Here is a 22,174-nt window from a genome sequence, read left to right as displayed (position 1 = left end):
TGTGTGGAGCCCATGTTCGCTTCCTGTTACCTCTCTTAGACTCTCCATCAGCTTTAGAAATTTCAACCTCAGAAACAGCAGGCCTGAGAGTGAATTCCCTGCCCCCTCCTCTGCTGTAGCTTTCCTATGATTCCGTGCTTCCCCTCACCCCCCTCTTTCCCACCTATCCTCCCTCCCTTATTTTAAAGACCTTCCTCCTCCTGTCTGAATGTCATTGCCAGCTGAAGAGAGGGAGAGGGAGGCAGCTGCAGCTTGAAAAATCACCGATGTGGACAAGAAGCGGTTGCAGCTGTGGATGTTACACTTGGGTGTTTTAGAGTTTGCTTTTCAGAGTCTAAAGCAGGACCTTCTCACTATATAGAAGGATCTGGCAACTTCTGTTTCAGTGTATCTGAAGAAGTGTGCATGCACACGAAAGCTCATACCAAGAACTAACTTAGTTGGTCTTTAAGGTGCTACTGGAAGGAAAAAAATTTTTTGTTTTGACTAAAGCAGGAAGGAGAGAGGTGGGATCACGTGTGAGAGAAGGCTGCAGATTCTTCTTCTGCCTCTTTCCCACTTCGAGCTGGAGATCTCCACTGCCATTTCGCTCTTCGCCTCCTCTAGGATTGCCTCCAGGCTAGCAGTCCTTTGCAAAGAGGGATTCGATCACATCCCAGAAATTGCCCAGTGAAAGTGGATTAAAGCGTTCTGTCGCAACAAATCTACTCTCTCTTTAGGACTTTTTGTGGGGTGGAAAAGATGTGGAACAAATGATTGATAAAGATGTATCACCAACCGCCGCAAATGCAAACCAGGATTTGGATTTATCATTGAAGTCTAACCTTCCTGCAAAACAAATTGGAACAAACACTTCCTCTAGGCTGGACTTCATCTTACCTCCGTGTAAGCTTTGTGCAAGCACATTGGACGCATGCAGCCCCGTTTCTCTGCTTTTAGGATAGTGTGCTGAAGGGAAAGAATAAATTAAATGGAGGTACCAAGGGGGGAATGAAGTTTGGAGGCAATTCATGATCTGGCTCTGAACTGATTGCAAGAGGTAATTCTTTCATTAGCCATTTGCTCCCTCCCTGCCAAGATTGATAGATGAACTGTTGTTGGAGGCTAGGTGAGGATGCACTAAAATGAATGAGAAGACTGTCCGTAGGAAATAATGGGAGCTGCAAATACCATTTAACATGACGGGGCTCCATTGAAATACGTGCAAGGAATGAAGCTTGAGAGGGAACTGAATGGAGAACAATGTTAGTTAACTGCATTGATGCGGAGAAACGTAAATACTACCGTTAGGGGTCATCTACACTTCTGTTTGTCCTGTGTTTTCTTCCATTTTGTCCCTTGATTTCCAGGCATGGGTCCATGAGATTTTTTTTTCTTTTGCCCACTGCTTACTGCTGAATCAGAACATATGTCAGTTTACAGAGAAAACTCGACTGACATATGTGTAGATTCAGTGGTAAACAGTAGGTTTTCCCAGGGAAAGGGATGGGACAAAAGAAACGTCTCTCAGACCCCTACCTAGAAATCATAGGACAAGGGTAGGTGAGCCCTTAGACAAGGGGCAGAGTGGGTATCTGGCGACTCAAATTTATAAGATAAGAGAAGATAAATTTTGGATTTGCCAGCGGAAAAGGGGAGACTGTTTCATGTGTGGTGCTATGCATGTAAAAAAGTAATTGTTTTGGAAGGGGAGGATAACAATTATTTATGACATGTTCCCAATTAAATCTCAAACCCAAACCTATGTTGTGCTTATTTAATTATGTGGGGAAAGATAATTTCCTAGGTAAACAGAAGCCAGTTATATATATATACATAATTATATAAGATTATCTATATCTATATCTATATCTATATCTATATCTATATCTATATCTATTATATGCTTTTCTGCAATTTGTATTTATGGAATTATATAAAACCTATAAAAGGTAGGTTTTTAAAAAGTAAATCCACTGGATTGAATTCATAGAATCGTAGATTGGTAGAGTTGGAAAGGGACCCTGAGGATCATTTAGTCCAACCCCCTTCAATAGCAAGGATATGCAGTTGACCCATAAGGAGATCGAACCTGCAACCTTGGCGTTATCAGCACCACATTCTAACCAACGGAGCGATCCAGACTCTTTGGGAAGAAGCTGTAGCTCAGTGGTAGAACATCTGTTCTGAAGGTCCCAGGTTCAGGTGGGGCAGGGAAATATCCCTGCCTGAAACCCTGGAGAGCTCAATATGTCAGTATTGAGCTAGATGCACAAGTGGTCGGACTCAGTTTAAGGCAGCTTCCTAGGGACTTAGGGATCATCCTCACTTCCTGGAAAGCACAGGTCCAAGTGGTTTCCCCCTTGCCCCACTCCTTTCCCAGGGCAAACCCACACTTTAGGGATAAATCAGAAGAAAATGTTGATCTGAGAAAAAGCTGAATTGCTGTGTGCTCCCAACTGAGTGCTAAAAAGTGGAATGCTGTGGTACAAGAGGAAGTCTGGATAAGCCCTAACTGGCAGGGATACTCCATTTTTACTGGAAGAGGCATAGGTTGTGTGTGTGTGTGTGTGTGTGTGTGTGAATGTAAGGCTGTCATCATGCAGCGCCCCCTGGAGAATTTACAATACTGCCTAACAGTCATAAATTTGCTTGAAGTCAGGACAGGAGAGCAAAAGAGAAGGCAGGTTTTTACTTGGCATTTGTAAACAACAGTAGAAGTTTGAACAAAGCAGAGATGGAATAACACAGTAGAGATGGATTTAGGGCAGTGTGTGCCATTGTGACTATTTAAAATGACATGATTCTGTGTGTGTGTTTCTGCCTAGTCAGGAATAAAAAGATGGATTTTCTTTATATATGTCTTTAAAAGGTGCTTCTAGGAAAATATGCAAAGCATTAAGGCCATCTTTCTTTTCAAAATCAAAGGTGATTTATGAAGTCTTCAAATATAGATATAGATACAGATGATTTAGATGATATAGATATAGATATATAGATATAGATATAGATGGGGGAATGTACCCGGCAGAATCGAGTCCTTAGGTTCCTTCCAGCTGGTGGACAGAAGAGTCCAACCTGTGTGGTGATGCTCACACTCAACCACCTTCTCTGTAGGGAACACCTTTCGCAAAGGAGCAGCGTTCTGCACCCTGCATGATTGAATCCTAGGATTTCATTCTGTACAGTGTTGCTTCAAGGGGAAGATCATTGGGAAGGATGGAGAGGCCAGGTAGGGATTCTCACCTTTTCCCAGGAAGACACAGCTCTGCTCCCTGAGAGCCCTGGGATCACCTAGATCATCTGGGTTATCCAACCCAATCACATATACAGTAGTACCTTGGGTTACAGATGCTTCAGGTTACAGACACTTCAGGTTACAGACTCCGCTAACCCAGAAATATTACCTCAGGTTAAGAACTTTGCTTCAGGCTGAGAACAGAAATCGTGCAGTGGCGGCGGGAGGCCCCATTAGCTAAAGCGGTACCTCAGGTTAAGAACAGTTTCAGGTTAAGAACGGACCCCCGGAACGAATTAAGTTCTTAACCCGAGGTACCACTGCAGTTACACACACATATATAGAAAAAATAATGTAAAATTGAAAAACTACACAGAAAAAAGAGGGGAAGGGAAACTGTTTCTTATCCAGTAAATCTAGCCATGAGACAAAGGCAGCATGCACACCCCATATATTTAAACCACTTTATTCCCCCAAAAGAATCATGGGAACTGTAGTTTGTGCATCAGATAGCTACAAATCCCAGCATCCTCAACAAACTACAGTTCCCAGGATTCTTTTGGCGGGGGCAGAACCATGTGCTTTGGATGTATGAATGAATCGATTTATTTCAGTCACTGACAGGAGTGTTGGATGTACACAGCATTTGTAGTTCAGAAAGCATTTTTCTCACTTGATATCATCCACCACAGAATTCAAATCCATATGACCAACTCATTAAAATGGTTAATGAGGGGAAAGTCATAGCATTTGATAAGCTCCACCCCCAACCCAGTTATTCAAGAAAGGAATCCAGTAAAAATCATGACAATATGGGGCAGAGAGGGAAATTAAAATATGTATACTGGGGGGAAGTGAAACTCCAGAGTGCATTCAGGTACAGTAGGTGAACTAAGGCCTCACCTCATCTGCATTATGCATTTAAGACAGTGTTATGCCAATCTGAATAAGTCAAGGCTTCCCCCAATGCATTCTGGGCAATGTAGTCCTGAGAGTTAGAAAACCCCTGTTCTCCTCACAGAGCTGCAATTCCCAGAGTTTTCTGCGAAGTAGGATCACTTGCTACCCCACTCCGAGAATTGCACCCTGGGTTTGCAGCATTCAGGAGCCAAAACATTTGACTCTCAAGGAGTTTGGGATCCAAGGTACGACTGTAATTGTTGTTTTCTGCCATCTAACATGTGAGTGTTGCAAGCTTTGATCATGTGGTGAAGGTATTGAGTTGCAAATTCGCCATCTTGGAAGGGTGGTGGGTGGGTTTTTTCTTCTTGAGCTCTCTGAGAGTAAGGATGTAAATGAATCTCTCCAAGAATCTGTATGGACTTAGGCAGGATCTAGAGCAGGCTAGAAGCAGGGAAGAGAGACATTTCGGATTTTTGGAATTATGTCTTATTTCTAAGAAGATTCTGAGCCAGTGCTGGACATTGCACAAAATCTTATGGATATTTTGGATGTATCCTTTACTGTATTTTGCTATGTTTCTGAAGAAAGTTCTGTAAGTAAACTTTGCATAAAAAATTTATGGGTTTGGACAATGATTTCTTCCAAAAAGAGTCCATTCTTATGCTTCCAGTCACTTCAAACTGTGCAATATTAATATCTGCAGCGGGTGCCAAGACAGGGAAGGATTACTTTACTCTGTAGAGTGATTGGGATCCATGATCAAGCTATATCTGCCACAGAAGGGAAAACTGGGGTGGTTTCTGAACGTGTGTCTTGCATGCTTACCTCCTGTGCTCTCCAACTGAAGGGTGCACAGTTTGTCAAAACCCATGCTACAAGGCGCTGTAGAACCAGTACAGGTCCCACTGCTGTTGCTACAACCCTTGTCCAGCATAGAATCCCCTAAAATGCAGGGGAAACAGGGAGTTCTTAGACCTGAGAGCCTAACTGAATGTCTGCTTGCATCTGCCTATCTACTGTCATAGTAACTAGAGGGCCTTTACCAGGGTTCCACCCCACCTCTGATGCTGAGGTACTGGAGAAATGGCATTCTTCATTGTTGAGTTTATTGATTCATTTTTATAAAAAAAAAAATAGCCTGCTCCTTTTGGGCAAAAGATGCTTCCACAGTGGCTTATAGATCTGTTAAAAACAAGATGCCCTCAGTCTAGGGTTGCCAGGTTTCCTCTTTTTCCAGGACACACCCTCTTTTTCATGGGTATGTAAAATTAGAGTCATCATAGCGATCCACAGTTAAAAGTAGTAGTTGGCAAATGTGTCCTCGTTTTTGCTCTTCAAAATATGGCAACCCTAAATGACACTGTTGAAAAGACATGAAGCGGAAGGAGATGGGAAGGGAGGAGGAAGAAGGAAATCTAGTTCAGTTACCTGTTATTAGTTACATGCTCTTTTGGTGACCAGCTGGGATAGAAACAGTTTAAGGATCTTAATTAAGGAGCCAAAAGTTGCTGGTCTTTCAACTGGTCTGATGGAGCAGCCCTGCTTCCCATCTCTTCCTCCCTCAGTTGATGGAATGGTTGCTGCCAGGAATCTGGCTTCTTAGCCAAGCAGATGGTGGCCCTCCAGCTAGTTTATGGAATTACAGTCATACCTTGGAAGTCAAACGGAATCCATTCCGGAAGTCCATTCGATTTCCAAAACATTCAGAATCCAAAGCATGGCTTCTGATTGGCTGCAGGAAGGTCCTGCAGCCAATCAGAAGCTGCAGAACCCCCATCAGACGTTTGGCTTCCAAAAATAGTTCGCAAACTGGCAGTGGCGTAGCGTGGGAGTGCAGGGGGGGCCGGCCGCACTGGGCGCAACATCTGGGGGTTAGGGTTAGGGGCGCAAATCCACGGGTTAGGGGGCGCAAATTACTTGCCTTGCCCCAGGTGCTGACAACCCACACTACGCCACTGCAAACTGGAACAGTCATTTCCAGGTTTGCAGCGTTCGGGAGCCAAAACGTTCAAGAACGAAGCTGTTTGGAAACCAAGGTACAACTGTATCTAGGGCACTACTTTTAACATCTTTTCAGTACCAGTCTGCCCAAAGCAGGCTTCCTTTGCTTGCTTTAAACATCATTGTTTTAAATGCAGCTTTCTTGGGGGCCTCTGTAGTCAGAAAATGACTGTCACTTCTTCTAACAGCAAACATAGTTGCTGATGGGTAATGGTTGCATAGCAGGAATAGGGCCACTGAGAAACAAGAGGGAGGTATCAGCATATTCTGAGGAACCCCAAGATTTGAAGTACATTTTTGAGGAGGGTGAACTAAAAGGTTGGAAAGCAAAAAAGCAAAGCAGAACTCAAAACAGGCCACAAGAGAGAGATGAAACCTAGCCAGAGGTTCACAGCCAAGAAATGTCATCTCTAAATTATTTAATGTGTAAACAGGCTTGTTGAACAGGCATGTCATCATTTTCACCTGCAAGACACCAGCAGGGACGCTCATTCCTGTGCCAGGTGAGAGGAGTAGCCACCGCTGATGCTCTTTGACACAAGCTGGGTATTGTCAGCAACCCCCAACCAAAAAAAGATCTCAAAGACCTCCCATCTCAAGGAGCCAAATATGCACACCCACAACTATGGAGATGGCAAGGAGGCAGACACTCAGAGGAGTGTTCATAATTCCAGCCCAAGGCTGAGATTCAAACCACAGGGGTGCAATGGTGTCTCTGACTATGCCAGGGCCATTCTACAGAACAAAGCAGAGAAACGCTTTCTGGAAAGGGAATGTGAGTGGCCAAACACTTTCCCTGCCTTCTGCCCATCAAAGGGACTCAGCCCAAGTTGCAGTAATATCATCACAGCAATAGCAGCTTTACAAAGGAGGCCAAACTGGACAACATCCACATTAGGGTTCGTCCTCACTTCTGCTTGTCCCCTGCCTAGAAAGAAAGAATTCGAGAGGTTTTCCCCTTGTCCTGTGCTTTTGCCTTCACCCTGCTGCTCTCCCTCATTCCTTAGCTCTAAATCAGAACAAACGGCCACCTGCAGAAAGCCTGATTGCTGTTTGTTCCAATTCAGAGGTAAGCTGCAGGTTTTCCTGGGGGGAAGCAGCAAGGCAAATGGAATGTGGATGAACCCTTATTTTAGAATGACAGCTATTTCTGGGACAAGATGTTGGCCGCTAGAGGGAGCAACTTACTACTTGTGTCCAGGAGAGCTCAGCAGAGGCTGCCTGGAAGTTTCTCTCCCACCCCCCACCCCCATTATTTTTCTTCATTGCAGTGCATTTATTTATTTATTTATTTATTTTATTCATTTTCACTTTTAACAATTATCACCACACATAAATCGTAATTGTTTTTCAAATAGGATTCTCAGAATCCCAGAACTTCTGTCCCTCCCCCCTCCATGGTTTCCCTGGATACTGTATTCTTTTCAAACTGTATTGTACCATATTTTCCGTATTTTCTTAAAACTCCATTTTTATCCCAATTCTCCCTTCATTGCAGGTGTTGTTGTTTTTTAAATACTGCAATTGTTTTTAATTGTTTACAGTGTTTTTTTCAAGTAACTTATAAAATTTCCCCATTCTTTATTAAATTTATTGTCCTCTTGATCTCTGATTTTCCAGGTCATTTTCACCATTTTGGCATAGTCTATCATCTTTCTCAACCCTTCTTCTTGTATAGGTAATTTGTCCTCCTTCCATCTTTGGGCAAGTAGCATCCACGCAGCTGTTGTAGAGGCTTCCTGGAAGTTTCTCATAGCCATTAATTTCAGTAGGTCTGCTCTAACCTTGACAAACACTGGCTATTGCTCCAAGCAGACTAGGTTCAGGACTTTTCAGCAGCACGAATCTGGGAAGTCCCTTTAGAGAACAGGGGCTGAGATGCTTTTTTAAAAAATCTAAGGGTCACCTTCCCTGATGAGCGGTAATGGGAGTGGCTACAGACAAAAGTAGGTGGAGCAATGCATGTGACGTCCAATCACATGGTGTGGTGTCCAGTGGGGGTGTGCACAAGTATAGATGTGCTCCTGTGTATACATATATGTATAAAAGGTAAAGGGACCCCTGACCATTAGGTCCAGTTGTGGCCGACTCTGGGGTTGCGGCGCTAATCTCGCTTTATTGGCCGAGGGAGCTGGCGTACAGCTTCTGGGTCATGTGGCCAGCATGACTAAGCTGCTTCTGGCGAACCAGAGCAGCACACGGAAATGGCGGTTACCTTCCCGCCAGAGCGGTACCTATTTATCTACTTGCACTTTGACGTGCTTTCGAACTGCTAGGTTGGCAGGAGCTGGGACCGAGCAGCGGGAGCTCACCCCGTCTCGGGGATTCAAACCGCTGAACTTCTGATCAGCAAGTCCTAGGCTCTGTGGTTTAACCCACAGTGCCACGCGCATCCCCCATATATGCATACCATATATCAATTAACAAAATACCTTTTGCTTTAACGTGTTGTGTTAAGGACTGTCCATCTCAACCGAATCTCCAAAATGCTGGGAAACCACAGCAGTTAAGGTCCTGTTATCTGTTGAGGTTCGTTCAGCCTGGAAGATCATCTCTCAGCTACTGCAAATGCTCCATTTTGTCCTGGACGTTCCATCTTCGGTGTTCTATAACTGCCACTGCAGCCACAGCTCTGCTTCATTCACATCAGAGCAGATCAGATCAGAGAAGGTGGAAATCGAAACGTTTTGCTTAAGCTGCTCCAGAGGGTAGGGCCCAGACCGATGGATTCAAGTTTCAAGAAAGGAGATTCCCACTAACCATTAGAAATGACAGTGGAACTGACTACTTTAGAAAGTGGTGGACTCTCCTCCATTGAAAGTTTTAAAGCATCTATCAGGGATTCTTAAGCTGTGATTTCTATACTGCAGGGGGTTTTACTAGATGACCCTTGAGGAAGTGGTGTAGCATGGGTTGCCAGTGCCCGGGGCAAAGCAAGGATCCTCGGCACTGCCTGCCAACAGGCTGGAACAAAGGGGAAATAGCTTAGTGACCTACCCATTCTTGACCTTATATCCCATTACAGACCAATAATGCTCTGCAGATTTTCCACCTTTATTTCCCTCCACCCCCACAGCTCCCTACAGATGAAGTCTCGGGTCTGAATGTTTATTTCAGAGCAGCTGCAGGGAACCATTGATGAAAGGTCTCTAGGGAAGTGGGGGAATCTTATTTCCTATTTAGATAAGGCTCCTCATAATTGTTTAATGCTTTTAAGTACTGCATAGCACGCAATGCTTTCCCAGTTCTCATCCGCTTTCATGATTCATCATGATGGCATTGCACCCTAGACAGTAAACACAATTAAGTCTATTTCACAGTGCCACCAGCAGCAGCACAGTGGTGCAGAATTATGAATTGGTTCAACATCCTAACATGGACAACTTTCATTTCTCGCTCCAAAAAAAGACACACGCTTTGAAAGGCAACCAAATCAACTCCATTTACCTCTTATTTTTCAGTTGCTGGTTTGCTAATGGTGTTTTACAGATTGTGATTGTTTTTCAAGTGATTTGTTAAGAATCTTACATGATTTATGCTGTACTTGCAATGTTCTGTTCTGTTCTGTTACTGTTATTTATTGTCAGTGTTAGAAACAGAGATATGAAAGCCAGGAGCTAAATGGCACCTTAAATGTAGGTTATGGGTGCAACAACGGAATGTCTAGGTGCACTTTTGTTACAACAAGAATACAAAGCTGAAAATGAATGAACTGCAGCTAAAATATTATGTTCATTTTTCACATGGTCTAGTCCCTCCCCCTGTCCACCCCCCTAATATTCTTAAGAGGGTCTCTTCTCCAGGCTTCAGAGAGTAGATGAAAGTGGGCAGAAAAAAGGTCCACCTTTCCTTTCACTCTGCAGTTTTTATCTGAAATCTTAGACACAGTACTGCGCCCAGAGGTCAGAAACCTCTCGTGCTAATGAAATTCCCTGTCGCAAAATGCGCCTAGAACAATGGGAGTATTGAACACTGTTTATTGTTTGTAAGACGCTTTGGGATTCATTTGACTAGAAAGTAGGCTAGAAATACAAATAACAATATTTCAGTCCACAAGCAGAGCCGATGCATGCTCTTAACATTTACAATGTAGTCATTTGATTGAAAGAAATTGTCAATATACAGTTGTTTATCGTGCAAAAGCAACTCTGCTCCTGATTCCACTTTGCACTTCAACAATCAGCATTGTGACAGGCAAGCATGTAAAGAAATACACACATCATATTGTGACTCATTATCTCATTACACAGGCCTAGAAAGTTTTATTTTTGAACAGGGTGGAGATTAGGGACAGACAGACAGACAATTAGATATGTGAAAGGTGCAATCCTATGGTCCCTAAGAGAGCATCCCAGTGACTAGTTAGTTGGGTAGTCCTTCCTTCCTTCCTTCCTTCCTTCCTTCCTTCCTTCCTTCCTTCCTTCCACCCCATCCTGCCATCAACCTAGGTCCAGGGTGCCTCAGGAATCGCTTGAACCCTTATACCCCCAGCTCAAGCAATGAGATCATCTGCACAGGCACACCAACTCTAGGGGCCCGAGGTGTCTTTGGCCCCCTCCATATTTGTTGAAAGTGGGCCGAGCCCCTTCCATGTTGAGGAGGCTCGCCGCATGTCATGCGCATGCGACACCACACACATCCGGCAACAAACATTGCAGCTTCAGCAGCCGGCTCCTCCGGAGCGCTCAGCCTCCTCCCAACAGCACAACAATGCAAGCATGGTGCATGCATGATGTCACACACGTGCACCACATGCCGGGGCCCCTCAGTCTTGGGGAGGGGCCGACAACCTGGCGCCTCTGCATTTGCATGAGTGTTGTTGCTCATTCCCCAAGTTTGTAATGTGTGCTTGATGACATCATCAGCCCAGGCTTGTGGAACACTGCAACAGAGTTCAGCAGGTGCCTTTTCTTCCAACTTTTAAACGCCTGCTGAAATCTTTCTATTCCCCCAGGCCTACGCAGGCAATTAAGAATACAGCTTTCTACAGTGGTTAATTGGTGTCTGTTTTTAACTTTTTCATATGTTTTTACTGTATGGTTTTACGCACTTTGTGGATTTTAAAAAATGAAATAGCAGTCCATAAATAGATTTTTTTATAAATATTTGTATCGTTGTCCAACAATATCTGGAGGGCTTCAGGTTCCCCATCGCTGAACTACAGCAGCAAAGGAGTTTTTCAAAACATGTTTCCTCATCAACTGCAGCATTATACAGTGGTACCTCGCAAGACGAATGCCTCGGAAGACGAAAAACTCGCAAGACGAAAGAGTTTTTCATTTTTTGAGTTGCTTCGCAAGACGAATTTCCCTATGGGCTTGCTTCGCAAGACGAAAATGTCTTGCAAGTTTGTTTCCTTTTTCTTAAAACCGCTTGAAGAGGTGCAGTTGCGACTTGACCATGCTTCGCAAGACGAAAAATTTGCAAGACGAAAAAACTCGCAGAACGAATTAATTTCGTCTTGCGAGGCACCACTGTAAATGCTACACGTGTGTCCGTTCTCCTTCCAAAATATAAATAATAAAAATAAAATAAAATAATTGTATTTCAATATTTTGTTGGAAGCTGCCCAGAGTAGCTGGGGAAACCCAGCCAGATGGGCGGGGTATAAATAATAAATTATATTTTATATATATAGGAAGCGCTCTTTTTTTTGAAAATATTTCCTGGAAGATGTGACTCTCTTAGCTCTACGTTCGTCAAAAAAAGGCGATGTTCTGGATAAGGCCTGAGCGGAAAGGAGAAATAGCTCAGGTTTATCATGCAGGGATCACGGAAGGCCTGTCACAAACAGGAGCCCAGCATGGCTGGAGAGGAAAAGTCCAAACAATTCTGGAATGATGCTAACTGCTCTGGAGGCTAGTACACAATGGCTTGTCTCAAGTAACCTCATCTTGGCTGCAGAGGCAAACTTCTCCATCTGATCACAGTAAGCCTTGTTTGCACACCCCTTTATGACGGTCACAGTGTTCCCTCCTGCAGAGAGAATTTCAGGAGATGGCAGTCAACATCAGGAGAATGGAAGGGCCCTGAAACTCTTCTCCCTCTCAATGGCTCACATGAGATTCTTGATCTCAGGGTCGTGGGTTGGAGCCCCACATTGAGCAAAATGATTCCTGCACTGCAGGGGGTTGGACTAGATGGCCCTCAGGGCCCCTTTCAATGCTTCAATTCTCTGATGCTATTCTTAATTCTATTTGGCCAAGAAGCAGATGCAGGAAGTGGAGAAGCTAGGACAGAAGAGGCCTAGAATAAAGGGTTGCCACCTTTGCTTTGGCAAACTATGGGACAGGTTGGGGCGGGGTGGTTGGGGGACGATTCCCCCCCCCCCATCCAGTGCTGAAGTGACTTCAAAGCAATCTCTTGCAACCTCTTGCAGCCTAACAGGGTGGCCCCTCTGGAATTTGGTACACACACATGTAAACACACATACACATGAATTTATAAATCTGTCTGTGATTGGCTACCCAGATCTTACATACATGACTGTTCACACACCCTTTCAAAGACATGCATTTGAAGAGGTTCCCTAACTTGGCACAGAGAGAGAGAGAGAGAGAGAATCATCACAGGACGTAGCATTTTACATTGAAATACAGGACAATCCTGTATGATACAGGACAGGTGGCAACCCTCAGTGGGTTATTTCATATGAAAGCTGCTGTCAAAACTACCCAAGGATGTGAAAAGGGACATTCTGGGAACTGTAGTTTGTTAAGGGTGCTGAGAGCTTTTCCCCTCACGGAGCTACAATCTGCAGGGTTCCCTGGGAGGAGAGTGTTGCTTGCTAAATCATTCTGGGAATAGTTAGGAGGCAATTCCCACCACTTCCCCGACCTACAATTCCCATAGTGGTTTAACAAACAAATCCCTCTTCATGTGTAAAGTTGAAAATACACAGGGAAGGGGAGATGTTTCTTATCGGATAACCTTGAGCACGTCAGAATGACTTACCTGTACTTGGGGTCTGAAACAACTGAGCGCAATAGTACTCATCTCCAGAACATTCCATAGACTCTTCCACACACACGCCGTGCACAGAATAGCAAGACGGGCATCTAAATCCGTTAACTGTGATTTTTCTAGGACGCACTGCAAGAAAGAGGAGACAGGTAGACCCGAGATAAGATAAGACATTGCAACCAAATTATTATTATTTATGACATTTGCATGCCACTGTCACACACAGAGAAGTTCTTTCCACCTCTCCTCTGTTCAGAACAGAGTGGAGGCCCAGCCTACTGGTAACCATTGAAATGCAGGCATGTCTTAGGATGTATCTTCAAGGAACAAGAAGTTAAGCCAGCAGAAGCGGGAAATGAGGAGGAACAGCAAACAACCTCTCCTGAGAGCCAGTGTGGTGTAGTGGTTAAGAGTGGTGGACTCGTAATCTGGTGAACCAGGTTCGCGTCTCCGCTCCTCCACATGCAGCTGCTGGGTGACCTTGGGCTAGTCACACTTCTGTGAAGTCTCTCAGCCCCACTCACCTCACAGAGTGTTTGTTGTGGGGGAGGAAGGGAAAGGAGATTGTTGGGCACTTTGAGACTCCTTAAAGTTAAAGGTAAAGGGACCCCTGACCGTTAGGTCCAGTTGCGGACGACTCTGGGGTTGCGGTGCTCATCTCACTTTACTGGCCGAGGGAGCTGGCATACAGCTTCCAGGTCATGTGGCCAGCATGACTAAGCCGCTTCTGGCAAACCAGAGCAGTGCACGGAAACGCCGTTTACCTTCCCACCGGAGCGGTACCTATTTATCTACTTATACTTTGACGTGCTTTCAAACTGCTAGGTGGGCAGGAGCTGGGACCAAACAATGGGAGCTCACCCCATCGCGGGGATTTGAACCGCTGACCTTCTGATTGGCAAGCCCTAGGCTGTGTGGTTTAACCCACAGCGCCACCCGCGTCCCTAAGGGTAGTGATAAAGCGGGATATCAAATCCAAACTCTTCTCTTCTTCCTGCATGGTAGAGTTTTGAGAGGTGCCCTAGTAGGTACCGGAGGGCATATTGGTGCCCTTGAGGACCACTTCGGCAAACCCTGGATCAAGCCATTCACTGATACAAGCCCAGTGAGATTAAAATGGAAAAGGTGTGTGTGGAAGAAAGAAGACATTGGATAGTTGTCCCCCCCCCCGACTTAAATATGGTAAGCAGGGAGAGATAAGGAGGCGTCAAAGTACCTACAGGGGTTAATGCTCTTGCAGTCATCTGCTGTGCAGCACGAAATCTTGCCCAGTATTGTCCGCCTCTTGCCCATATTGAAAACTGCAAGTTCTTTGTCACAGTTGTTAGATTGGGTGCAGTTCTTCACAGTTGTCTGCTTATTTTGTCCTGTAGGGATAGGAAAAGAGAGGTGATGTTTGATACAGCAGAGAAGTATCCGCTGCAAGAAAATTCCTGGCCAACATCTTGTTGTCCTAATGTTATAATGAACGTGGTTGCTGCTACGGTTAGGTCCATCGAGCCCACTTTTGTCCATCAATCTGGCACCTGCCAGATGGTTTGGACTACAACTCCCATCAACCCCAGGTAGCACCACTGGATTCCCCCACCTCTGCCCCCTGCATGGTTATTATTTTGTATTCATTCGCTAAATTTGTACCCTGCCTTTCCACCAAATGGTGTTCAAGGCGGTTAACAATAACAACACAAATAGAATAAAATAGCAATAATACAGAGAAGTCACCATCAATACAATCAACAAAGATACCAGTTTAAACCAATTTTGATGGGTGATTGGGGGAGTTACCTTTCCCTGGCAGATACATGCCCAGGCAAATTTTGGACATTCAAATTTCAGTGGTCCCAAAATTTGGAACCCCACTACCTCTCATCTTCTAATCTACGTCACTGTGGAACCACCCCCTATGGCACCCTTTTGGCTTAGCACCCAGTGCAGGCAAACAAGTCAGGCTCTCCTAAATCTGCCTCTGCCTGCCCCTTCCCAATTCATACTCTGGGAGACCCTGCAGAACACATTTAGGGGTGGACAGCAGGGGAAGTCCTGCTGTTCAAGCATAACAGCTCTCAGTTCCTTTAGTGAACTACAGTTCCCAGGATTGTTTAGAGGAAGTCTGTTTAAAGCAGTATGATACTGTTGTTAATTTAAGGTGCAGATGAGGAGTACCTATCCTGCACGATCCAATCAGCCCAGGTGCATGAAAGAGAAAAGTCAAAACAATTCCAAACTTTCCCCACAAATTCAGGCCCTTTGCCCTTACCGAATGACCTCTCCAACTGAAGGACACCGCATTCTTCGTAATCAATGGGGCAAGTTTGCCTCTGCCCTTGGCAATTCCTTCCAGTTGTTTCACAACTCCAACACTCCAGGGAAAACCCTTAAAGGAAAAGGAAAAGAGGTATCAGCCGGCTTCTTTAATTGCCAGGACAAAAAAAAAGCCACAGAACATTTTATTTATATTTATATTAGTTATTTTAGTTCATCAAATTTATAAACCACTTGATTGTTTTTTTTAAAAAAACCCTCACCTCAAGGCAGTTTACAAAAAGAATAAAACAATAAAAAGAGTTTAAAACAGCTTTATAAAACCTTCCAAAAATATTTAAAATCCACGGCAAGTTTTTTAAAAAAAGAACAAAACAAAACATTGAAACACAAATCAACTTTCTGTGGTTCCGGGTAAAGGTAAAGGTAAAGGGACCCCTAACCATTAGGTCCAGTCGTACAGCTTCTGGGTCATGTGGCCAGCATTACTAAGCTGCTTCTGGCGAACCAGAGCAGTGCATGGAAACACCGTTTACCTTCCCGCCGGAGTGGTACCTATTTATCTACTTGCACTTTGATGTGCTTTTGAACTGCTAGGTTGGCAGGAGCAGGGACCAAGCAACGGGATTCGAACCACCAGCCTTCTGATTGGCAGGTCCTAGGCTCTGTGGTTTAACCCACAGCGCCACCCGCGTCCTGTGGTTCCGGGTAGGCTTGTTGAAACAGAAATCATTTTAGCAGTAGTCAGAAAGAGTACGGTGAAGGAGCCCACCTGATGTGAATTAGAAGCGAGGTTCAAAGTATGGGTGCTTCTGCACTAAAAGGTCAGCTTCTTTAAAATATCCTGCCCTTCTTACCAAAGGAGCTCAGGGTGTCAAACAACAAGTGATGAATTAGTTTTTTTAAAAAAAAACTTAGAAACAATTCCAATGCAGTTGGGAAAGTTCTCAGCTGAAAAGACTTGGTGGAAGAAGAAGAGTTTGGTTTTGATATCCCACTGTATCACTACCCTAAGGAGTCTCAAAGCGGCCAACAATCTCCTTTCCCTTCCTCCCCCACAACAAACACTCTGTGAGGTGAGTGGGGCTGAGAGACTTCAAAGAAGTGTGACTAGCCCAAGGTCATCCAGCAGCTGCATGTGGAGGAGCGGAGACGTGAACTTGGTTCACCAGACTACGAGTCTACCACTCTTAACCACTACACCACACTGGAAGGGTAAGGTTTTCAGCAGGTGCCAAAAAGACAACAGAAGTGGCACCTGTTTAATAATCAAGGGGAAGGCATTCCAAGGGGCAGATACCGCCACACTAAAGGCCCAATTCGTACACTGTGTGGAACGGATGTCCTGATAAGGTGGCATCTCCAGGAAACCTCACTTACAGAGCACAGTAACTGGCTCGGCATACAAAGGGGTGTGACAATTAGGTTATGAATATGGGGAAAACTTAAAGGCGAACTGATCCTATGTAAGTGCTTTGCAAAACAATATACAAACCTTCAGGCCCACTAGCGGAATGTGTCGGTTGTTTTAAGCAGAGCACTCAGAGGCAAAGTAATGCTAGGAATCAGAATCAATCAATACAATAAGCAAGATATTTGGGGGGAGGCTGGAGGCGAGTGTTGTTTATTCCACTAATGCATTTGAAATATTTATAGGCTGCCTTTAACGGCTGGAAGTCTCCCAAGGCAACTTTGAGTAAAACATAATAACCTAATAACAAAGCAAATAAATAAATAAATGCTTAAGCACAAAAGTAACCCCTAGCAGAAATAGCCTATATTCCAATTCTCGTCAAATAAGAAAACAATAAATGATATATATAGCTTGAGCACTTGAAACAACACTGAAACCATGGCTCTGCAGTAGCGCCTATGTTTTAAGATTCATATTGTTTGCTCTGTTCACAGGGCATGAGAATGGAGTGTGTCCTTATTTCACTCGTTGTGCCCTCCCTCCCACTTTCCCGCACTGAGCGCTGGTCCACACAGCTTTCCCCCAGGAAAACCCACCGTTTACCACTGATTCAGAATAATCGGTTTTTCCACAGGTAGACGTTTGTTCCGATTCAACAGTAAACAGCGGGTTTTCCCAGGGGAAGCGGAGGGACAAACAAAAAACCATGTGGACCAGGGTCTAGAAAGCATGGGACAAAACAAAAACCTCTCCGACCCATGCTTTCTAGAATGAGCCCTGAACAGAACGCTGGGGACCCATGAATCAGGGCCATTTCTTAAGTGCTTCAAGGACTCCGGGGGACACAAAGGTCCCAAATCAAATTAGCATCAAGGTACCAAGTGCCTCTGGGCAAATTATGACAGCAAACAGCTGTCGTCACACTGGGAATTTCAGCATGCCCAGCTGAACCATATGCAAACCTTAAAAAAAAAAGTTTTAAAAGTGGAGGAATGGACAGGAGACCCAGTGCTCAGCGCATAGAAGCCAAAGTTTGGTCCTGCACCTCTCTGAGCCCCCCCCCCACCAACCATGAATCACAAAACACTTACCTGCAGGTATGAAAATATAAAGGAGGCAGGTGAGGAAAACACTGCTCATGGCACCAGACATCTGTTTCAAGACTAGAATCAGAGCCAGGTTTGAAAATCCGTTGCTTGCAGCAAAAGATCTTTGCATCTGAAAGAGCTGGGCTGGTTTATTGCAGACCAACACTTCCCAGAAAGAGGGAGAAGGCATCTAAGAGCTCTCCAGCGATCAAGTATATTTATGTGGTTGCCACCTAGTGTCCAAAGGGCTAGAGCGTTTCTCGAAAAAAGGTTGGAACTTGAGCATGTGTTCCCAGGAATGGTTCCAAGATGGATGTGAGACTAACCCTTCCTATATATTTGAGTCCTAAAAATTTGGGTCATTCTTAATGGGGTGAAATACCATCTGAGTTCCCCCTTCATAAGAGTTTTCTTTTTTTCTTTTTTTAAATGATATTTATTGGGAATTTAAAGTTACATAAAAAAAAGAAAAAGAAAAAGCAAGAAAAAAGAGATTAAACAATACAAATCAATAAAAAGAGAATAAAAAGTACAAAACATACAATACACTAAAATCAAAAACAAGAGCAAAAAAATAAATTTAAAAACAAATCCAATATTCCCATATCCTTATCTTCATTAACTTGTTTCATCGACCTCCTCACACCTCCCTTTTTTGTATTCTAATTATTAATTATCTCAGCAAATCCTTTCCATCTTTCACTGTATTCTGTCCTTTAGTTGTCTTAATTTATTTTAGCCTTATCTTACCATAAAAGAAACCTTAGAACTTAAAAACTTATTTATACATAACTCCTTATAACATTTCTACTAAAGCCTAATAGTTTCATTCCAAGATTTTCCTAACAGTCATTAATTTTGCAATATTTCTCTAAATGAATTTTTAAACTTTCTGCCAATCTTCATCCACCGTCTCTTCTTCCTGGTCTCGGGTTCTGTCAGTCCTTTCTGTCTGTTCCATCTAGTCCATCAACGTGGTGATCTTATGTCCGAGGCTCTTAACTCTTTTCCATGTCCCTTCCGCAGATCTTCTTCATAATTGTACCTACACTTTACTTTGTCTTCTGCTGGTCTTGTACTTAATTTCCTTCCTTTGTCTCTGAGGAGTAGATCTCAGGGGAACAACCTAAGAATGTCTTTATCCCTTCTCGACCGGTCAGCCCGTTCTCCATGGTTAGCACTAAAATCCAAAAAATATTCCAAAGCATACTTCAATGTCCCTCCAAAGTTGAGGGCCTCGACCACTCCAATCTCCTCCTGGCCCAAAACCAAATCCCAAAAGTCAGGACATCCCTGCATAGGAGGATATGACCAACTTGCCATCTCCAGTCTCGACAGGACTCCGTCTCTCCAAGTCTGACTCACTCCAGATTCAGTCATCAGAAATGACAGCTTATGTTCCTGCAAGGCCGCATCTCTCTCAACTTGTATTACTTGAGGTTCAACAACATCCTCCTCCTTTGTCTTCTCCGCGGCTTGCCCTGTCAGGGCAGATTCCTGGGTCAATTCTTGAGCAGGTTCTATATCAGTGTTCACTGTTTGACCGAAATTATCAATTGCAGTAGTCATCAAATCCATCTTCGCATGAAGCTGCTCCAACAAAGCACTTGTCCTGCACAAAGCAGACACTAAGGCTTCCTGTGTCAACATTCTTGTCCAAGGTCAATGTCTGTTTCTCACGATCCTTAATCTCTACAGCTGTAGAGTTCCCCAGGTCCACTCCAACAACAGTTCAAAAGCTCCCTCTAGAGGAAACAATTTCTATTTGTATCCATCCTTTTACAAGCAGATCCAGCAACAAAATTGCTTTCGTTTTTCAAATCTTTGTTCCTTTTTAGTGCAAAAGGAAACATTGGAGTCAATATGTTTCTCTTATTTGACTATCTGTCAACATACGTTATTATTCATAGTCAATGAACTTTCCCAAAACGTCTATCTTTGACAGCCCGTTCCCAGGTTCAAGACGATAGAAATTTATCTTTCTTTACTCCCTCTCCTGCAGGCTTGAACAATTTAAGATTTCCCCCCTCTTCTCCTGCTTCCAAGGGGGGTTTTGTAGTTTTAACCGATGGAAATTTAGTCCTTTACAGATAACTTTCCAGACTTTAGCTTGCGATGTCTTTGCTTCAAACTATTTACAAAAGCGGAAGGCGGACTTCCTGTTTAGACCTTCCCGCTCTGGTGCCAAATTACGAAGTTTAATAATCCAATTTTCCATTCTACTCACGGGTACTTGTTTAGAGTCCAATTGACCACAGGAAAAAAGTCAGCGCTCTCCGACAACAGCAATGCGGCTTCACTCCGTGAAAAGAGCAATCGATTTGAAGCACCGCGCCGCTCACCCCACGTCGCTCCAGATCCCTATAGCCAGGTTTCCCCGCGAGTAGGGGAGGCACAAAAGGTGCCAGCCGAATCCCAGGTCCACAGGCTTCTCCCGCCTGTGGTTTTTGATGGGTCTCCGCCTCACCGTGGCGGTCCAGACCCTGATTTTCACGAAGCAGATTCCTCCAGATCAGAGGAAATCCGCCATTGCCGGTGACGCTAACCCGGAAGTCCCATAAGAGTTTTCTTTAAGGTTCATACAGTTAATGGTGCTCTAAGTTCCAAATCCATTTCCAGTCGACAACAGAAATATTGTTACGTCTGTCTTTCTGCCATTGTTCTTGATAAGCACCTGGAATCGAATTTAATTCTGACAGCATTCTGCACAGCTTTCCCTATACACCCTTTAATCTTGAGGACGAAACCAACATCTCAAAAGGTATGCATTCTCTCAAAGAGTCATGTTCCTTTATTAACACATTAGCCGTATGTTGCATCTGGAAAAAATGAAACCCTGGTCATTGATCTCAACCCAAATAGAGAGTTTTCCCATGCGGGTTACACCCCTGAAGATAGTGTTCGGGGATTGGGGTTGGGAGAGAGATTATGTCCCAAAAATGCACAAAAACACAGTTTCCAAATTTGGATATTCCCGGTTTTTCCAGGACGGTTGATGGGTTTGCTGTTGCAAGTCATTCTTCTCAGACTTGCCTTTGGGTTACAGAATTCCCCCGGAGAACTTTGGGTTACGACCTTTCCAGGGTTATTTTAAAATGAAAGTTGAGAGGCTCTTAACGTTGGCCCAGGCCAACCTCCCATATGTCTGTAACGCCGGGGGAGACACCGTGAAACAGACACCATCCTGGATATTGTCCAGCCCGTAAGTGCACGACAGTGGGAGCTGATAAGAAATGTCAGATCGCAAAGTGCTCGGCTGTACTTAAAACGTTTTAAAGCAATATGTTTAGCATCATCCGGACGGAAAGCATCTACTGGTGCTGATCCAAACATTCTCCAGCAATAATTTGGGGCTTGGATGTGGGGGAAGACCTGGTGGCAACACCAGACAAGATTGAGAGGCCTTGATGCCTGACATGGTTGGGCAGATATCAAGGCCCACCCATCTTGGAAGGCCCACCGAGACTGATGCCTGCCTTGCTTTTTATTCCCCCTCTTTCCCTCTCTCTCTTTTTAAGATCTAGCATGTGATAGAAAAGCACCAAGTGATGTAGCATTTTGGAAAAGAAGCCTGAAAACTCATTTCATTGCTTATTACATTTTATTAAATTTCCAAAAAAATCACATATACGTACACTCCAAAACCTAAGTTTTTATTTGCCACTCTCCCTCCCCCACTTCCCATCCCGTTTTCCATGGTGTTTTAATTTCTCCCCCTTGTGGCACTCTATCTTCTCTCATTTGTATAATAACCACCATACAATAATCTCTTGTTCCTTCTGTTGCTCATAGTTCAAATCCTGCTTGCGAATTCACCATGCCATAAAATTTTCTGAAAAAAGGCTTCCATTCTTCCACAAAACAATCCTCATTCAGCCTGAAAAATCATTTCAATCTGCTCTTCTTCTAGAAAGAAACTTGCCATAGCTTAATTGGAAGAATCTTGCTTTTAAAGGACATGACGTCACCTTTGGCAATAAGGCCGAAAGTGAAACAGGCAAATCGCCAAATCGGGTCCTCCCTTAAAGAGGGCATGTATTGCAGTGAGACCTGGACAACCAACACCCTGTGTTGTGGGTGGGTACAATTGGTTAGCCACAACACCCGATTGGTAGGTCCCTTGAAGCTGGGTACATTCTGGCCAATGGGACACAGTCTAAACGGTTCAAGGGACCTATTTATGCCCATGCACGTGACCCAGAGCTTCCTTTTTTGGTGTGTGCATTCAGAACATCTGCCCACCTCTCCCTACTTTTAGGGCTTGTTGCGCTTGACCTTGCTATGCTGTCGTGTGTCGTCTGTCATTGGGACAGGGGCACGGTGGGA

General features: G+C 44.2%; 1 protein-coding gene across 2 annotated transcripts in view; it reads right to left on the bottom strand.

Annotated features, from left to right (window-relative positions):
• The window catches only part of LOC128418397 (phospholipase A2 inhibitor gamma subunit B-like), a 30,346-nt gene extending 12,251 nt beyond the window's left edge, over positions 1-18,095 (bottom strand). The window contains exons 1-5 of one of the 2 annotated variants that reach the window (XM_053398031.1): positions 17,852-18,089; positions 15,342-15,458; positions 14,305-14,451; positions 13,076-13,213; positions 11,596-12,097 (exon numbers count right to left, since the gene is read on the bottom strand). In XM_053398031.1, the coding sequence (XP_053254006.1) occupies positions 11,892-12,097; positions 13,076-13,213; positions 14,305-14,451; positions 15,342-15,458; positions 17,852-18,038 (795 nt within the window). In that variant the 5' untranslated portion in view covers positions 18,039-18,089 and the 3' untranslated portion in view covers positions 11,596-11,891. Of the gene's footprint in view, positions 1-11,595; positions 12,098-13,075; positions 13,214-14,304; positions 14,452-15,341; positions 15,459-17,851 lie in introns of those variants that run through there. The other variant, XM_053398032.1, reaches the window with a different exon arrangement.
• Between the last annotated feature and the right edge of the window lie 4,079 nt (positions 18,096-22,174).

Source organism: Podarcis raffonei, chromosome 8 (genome assembly GCF_027172205.1).
Source record: "Podarcis raffonei isolate rPodRaf1 chromosome 8, rPodRaf1.pri, whole genome shotgun sequence".
Lineage (NCBI taxonomy): Eukaryota > Metazoa > Chordata > Lepidosauria > Squamata > Lacertidae > Podarcis > Podarcis raffonei.
This window is presented reverse-complemented; position numbering and strand designations above follow the sequence as displayed.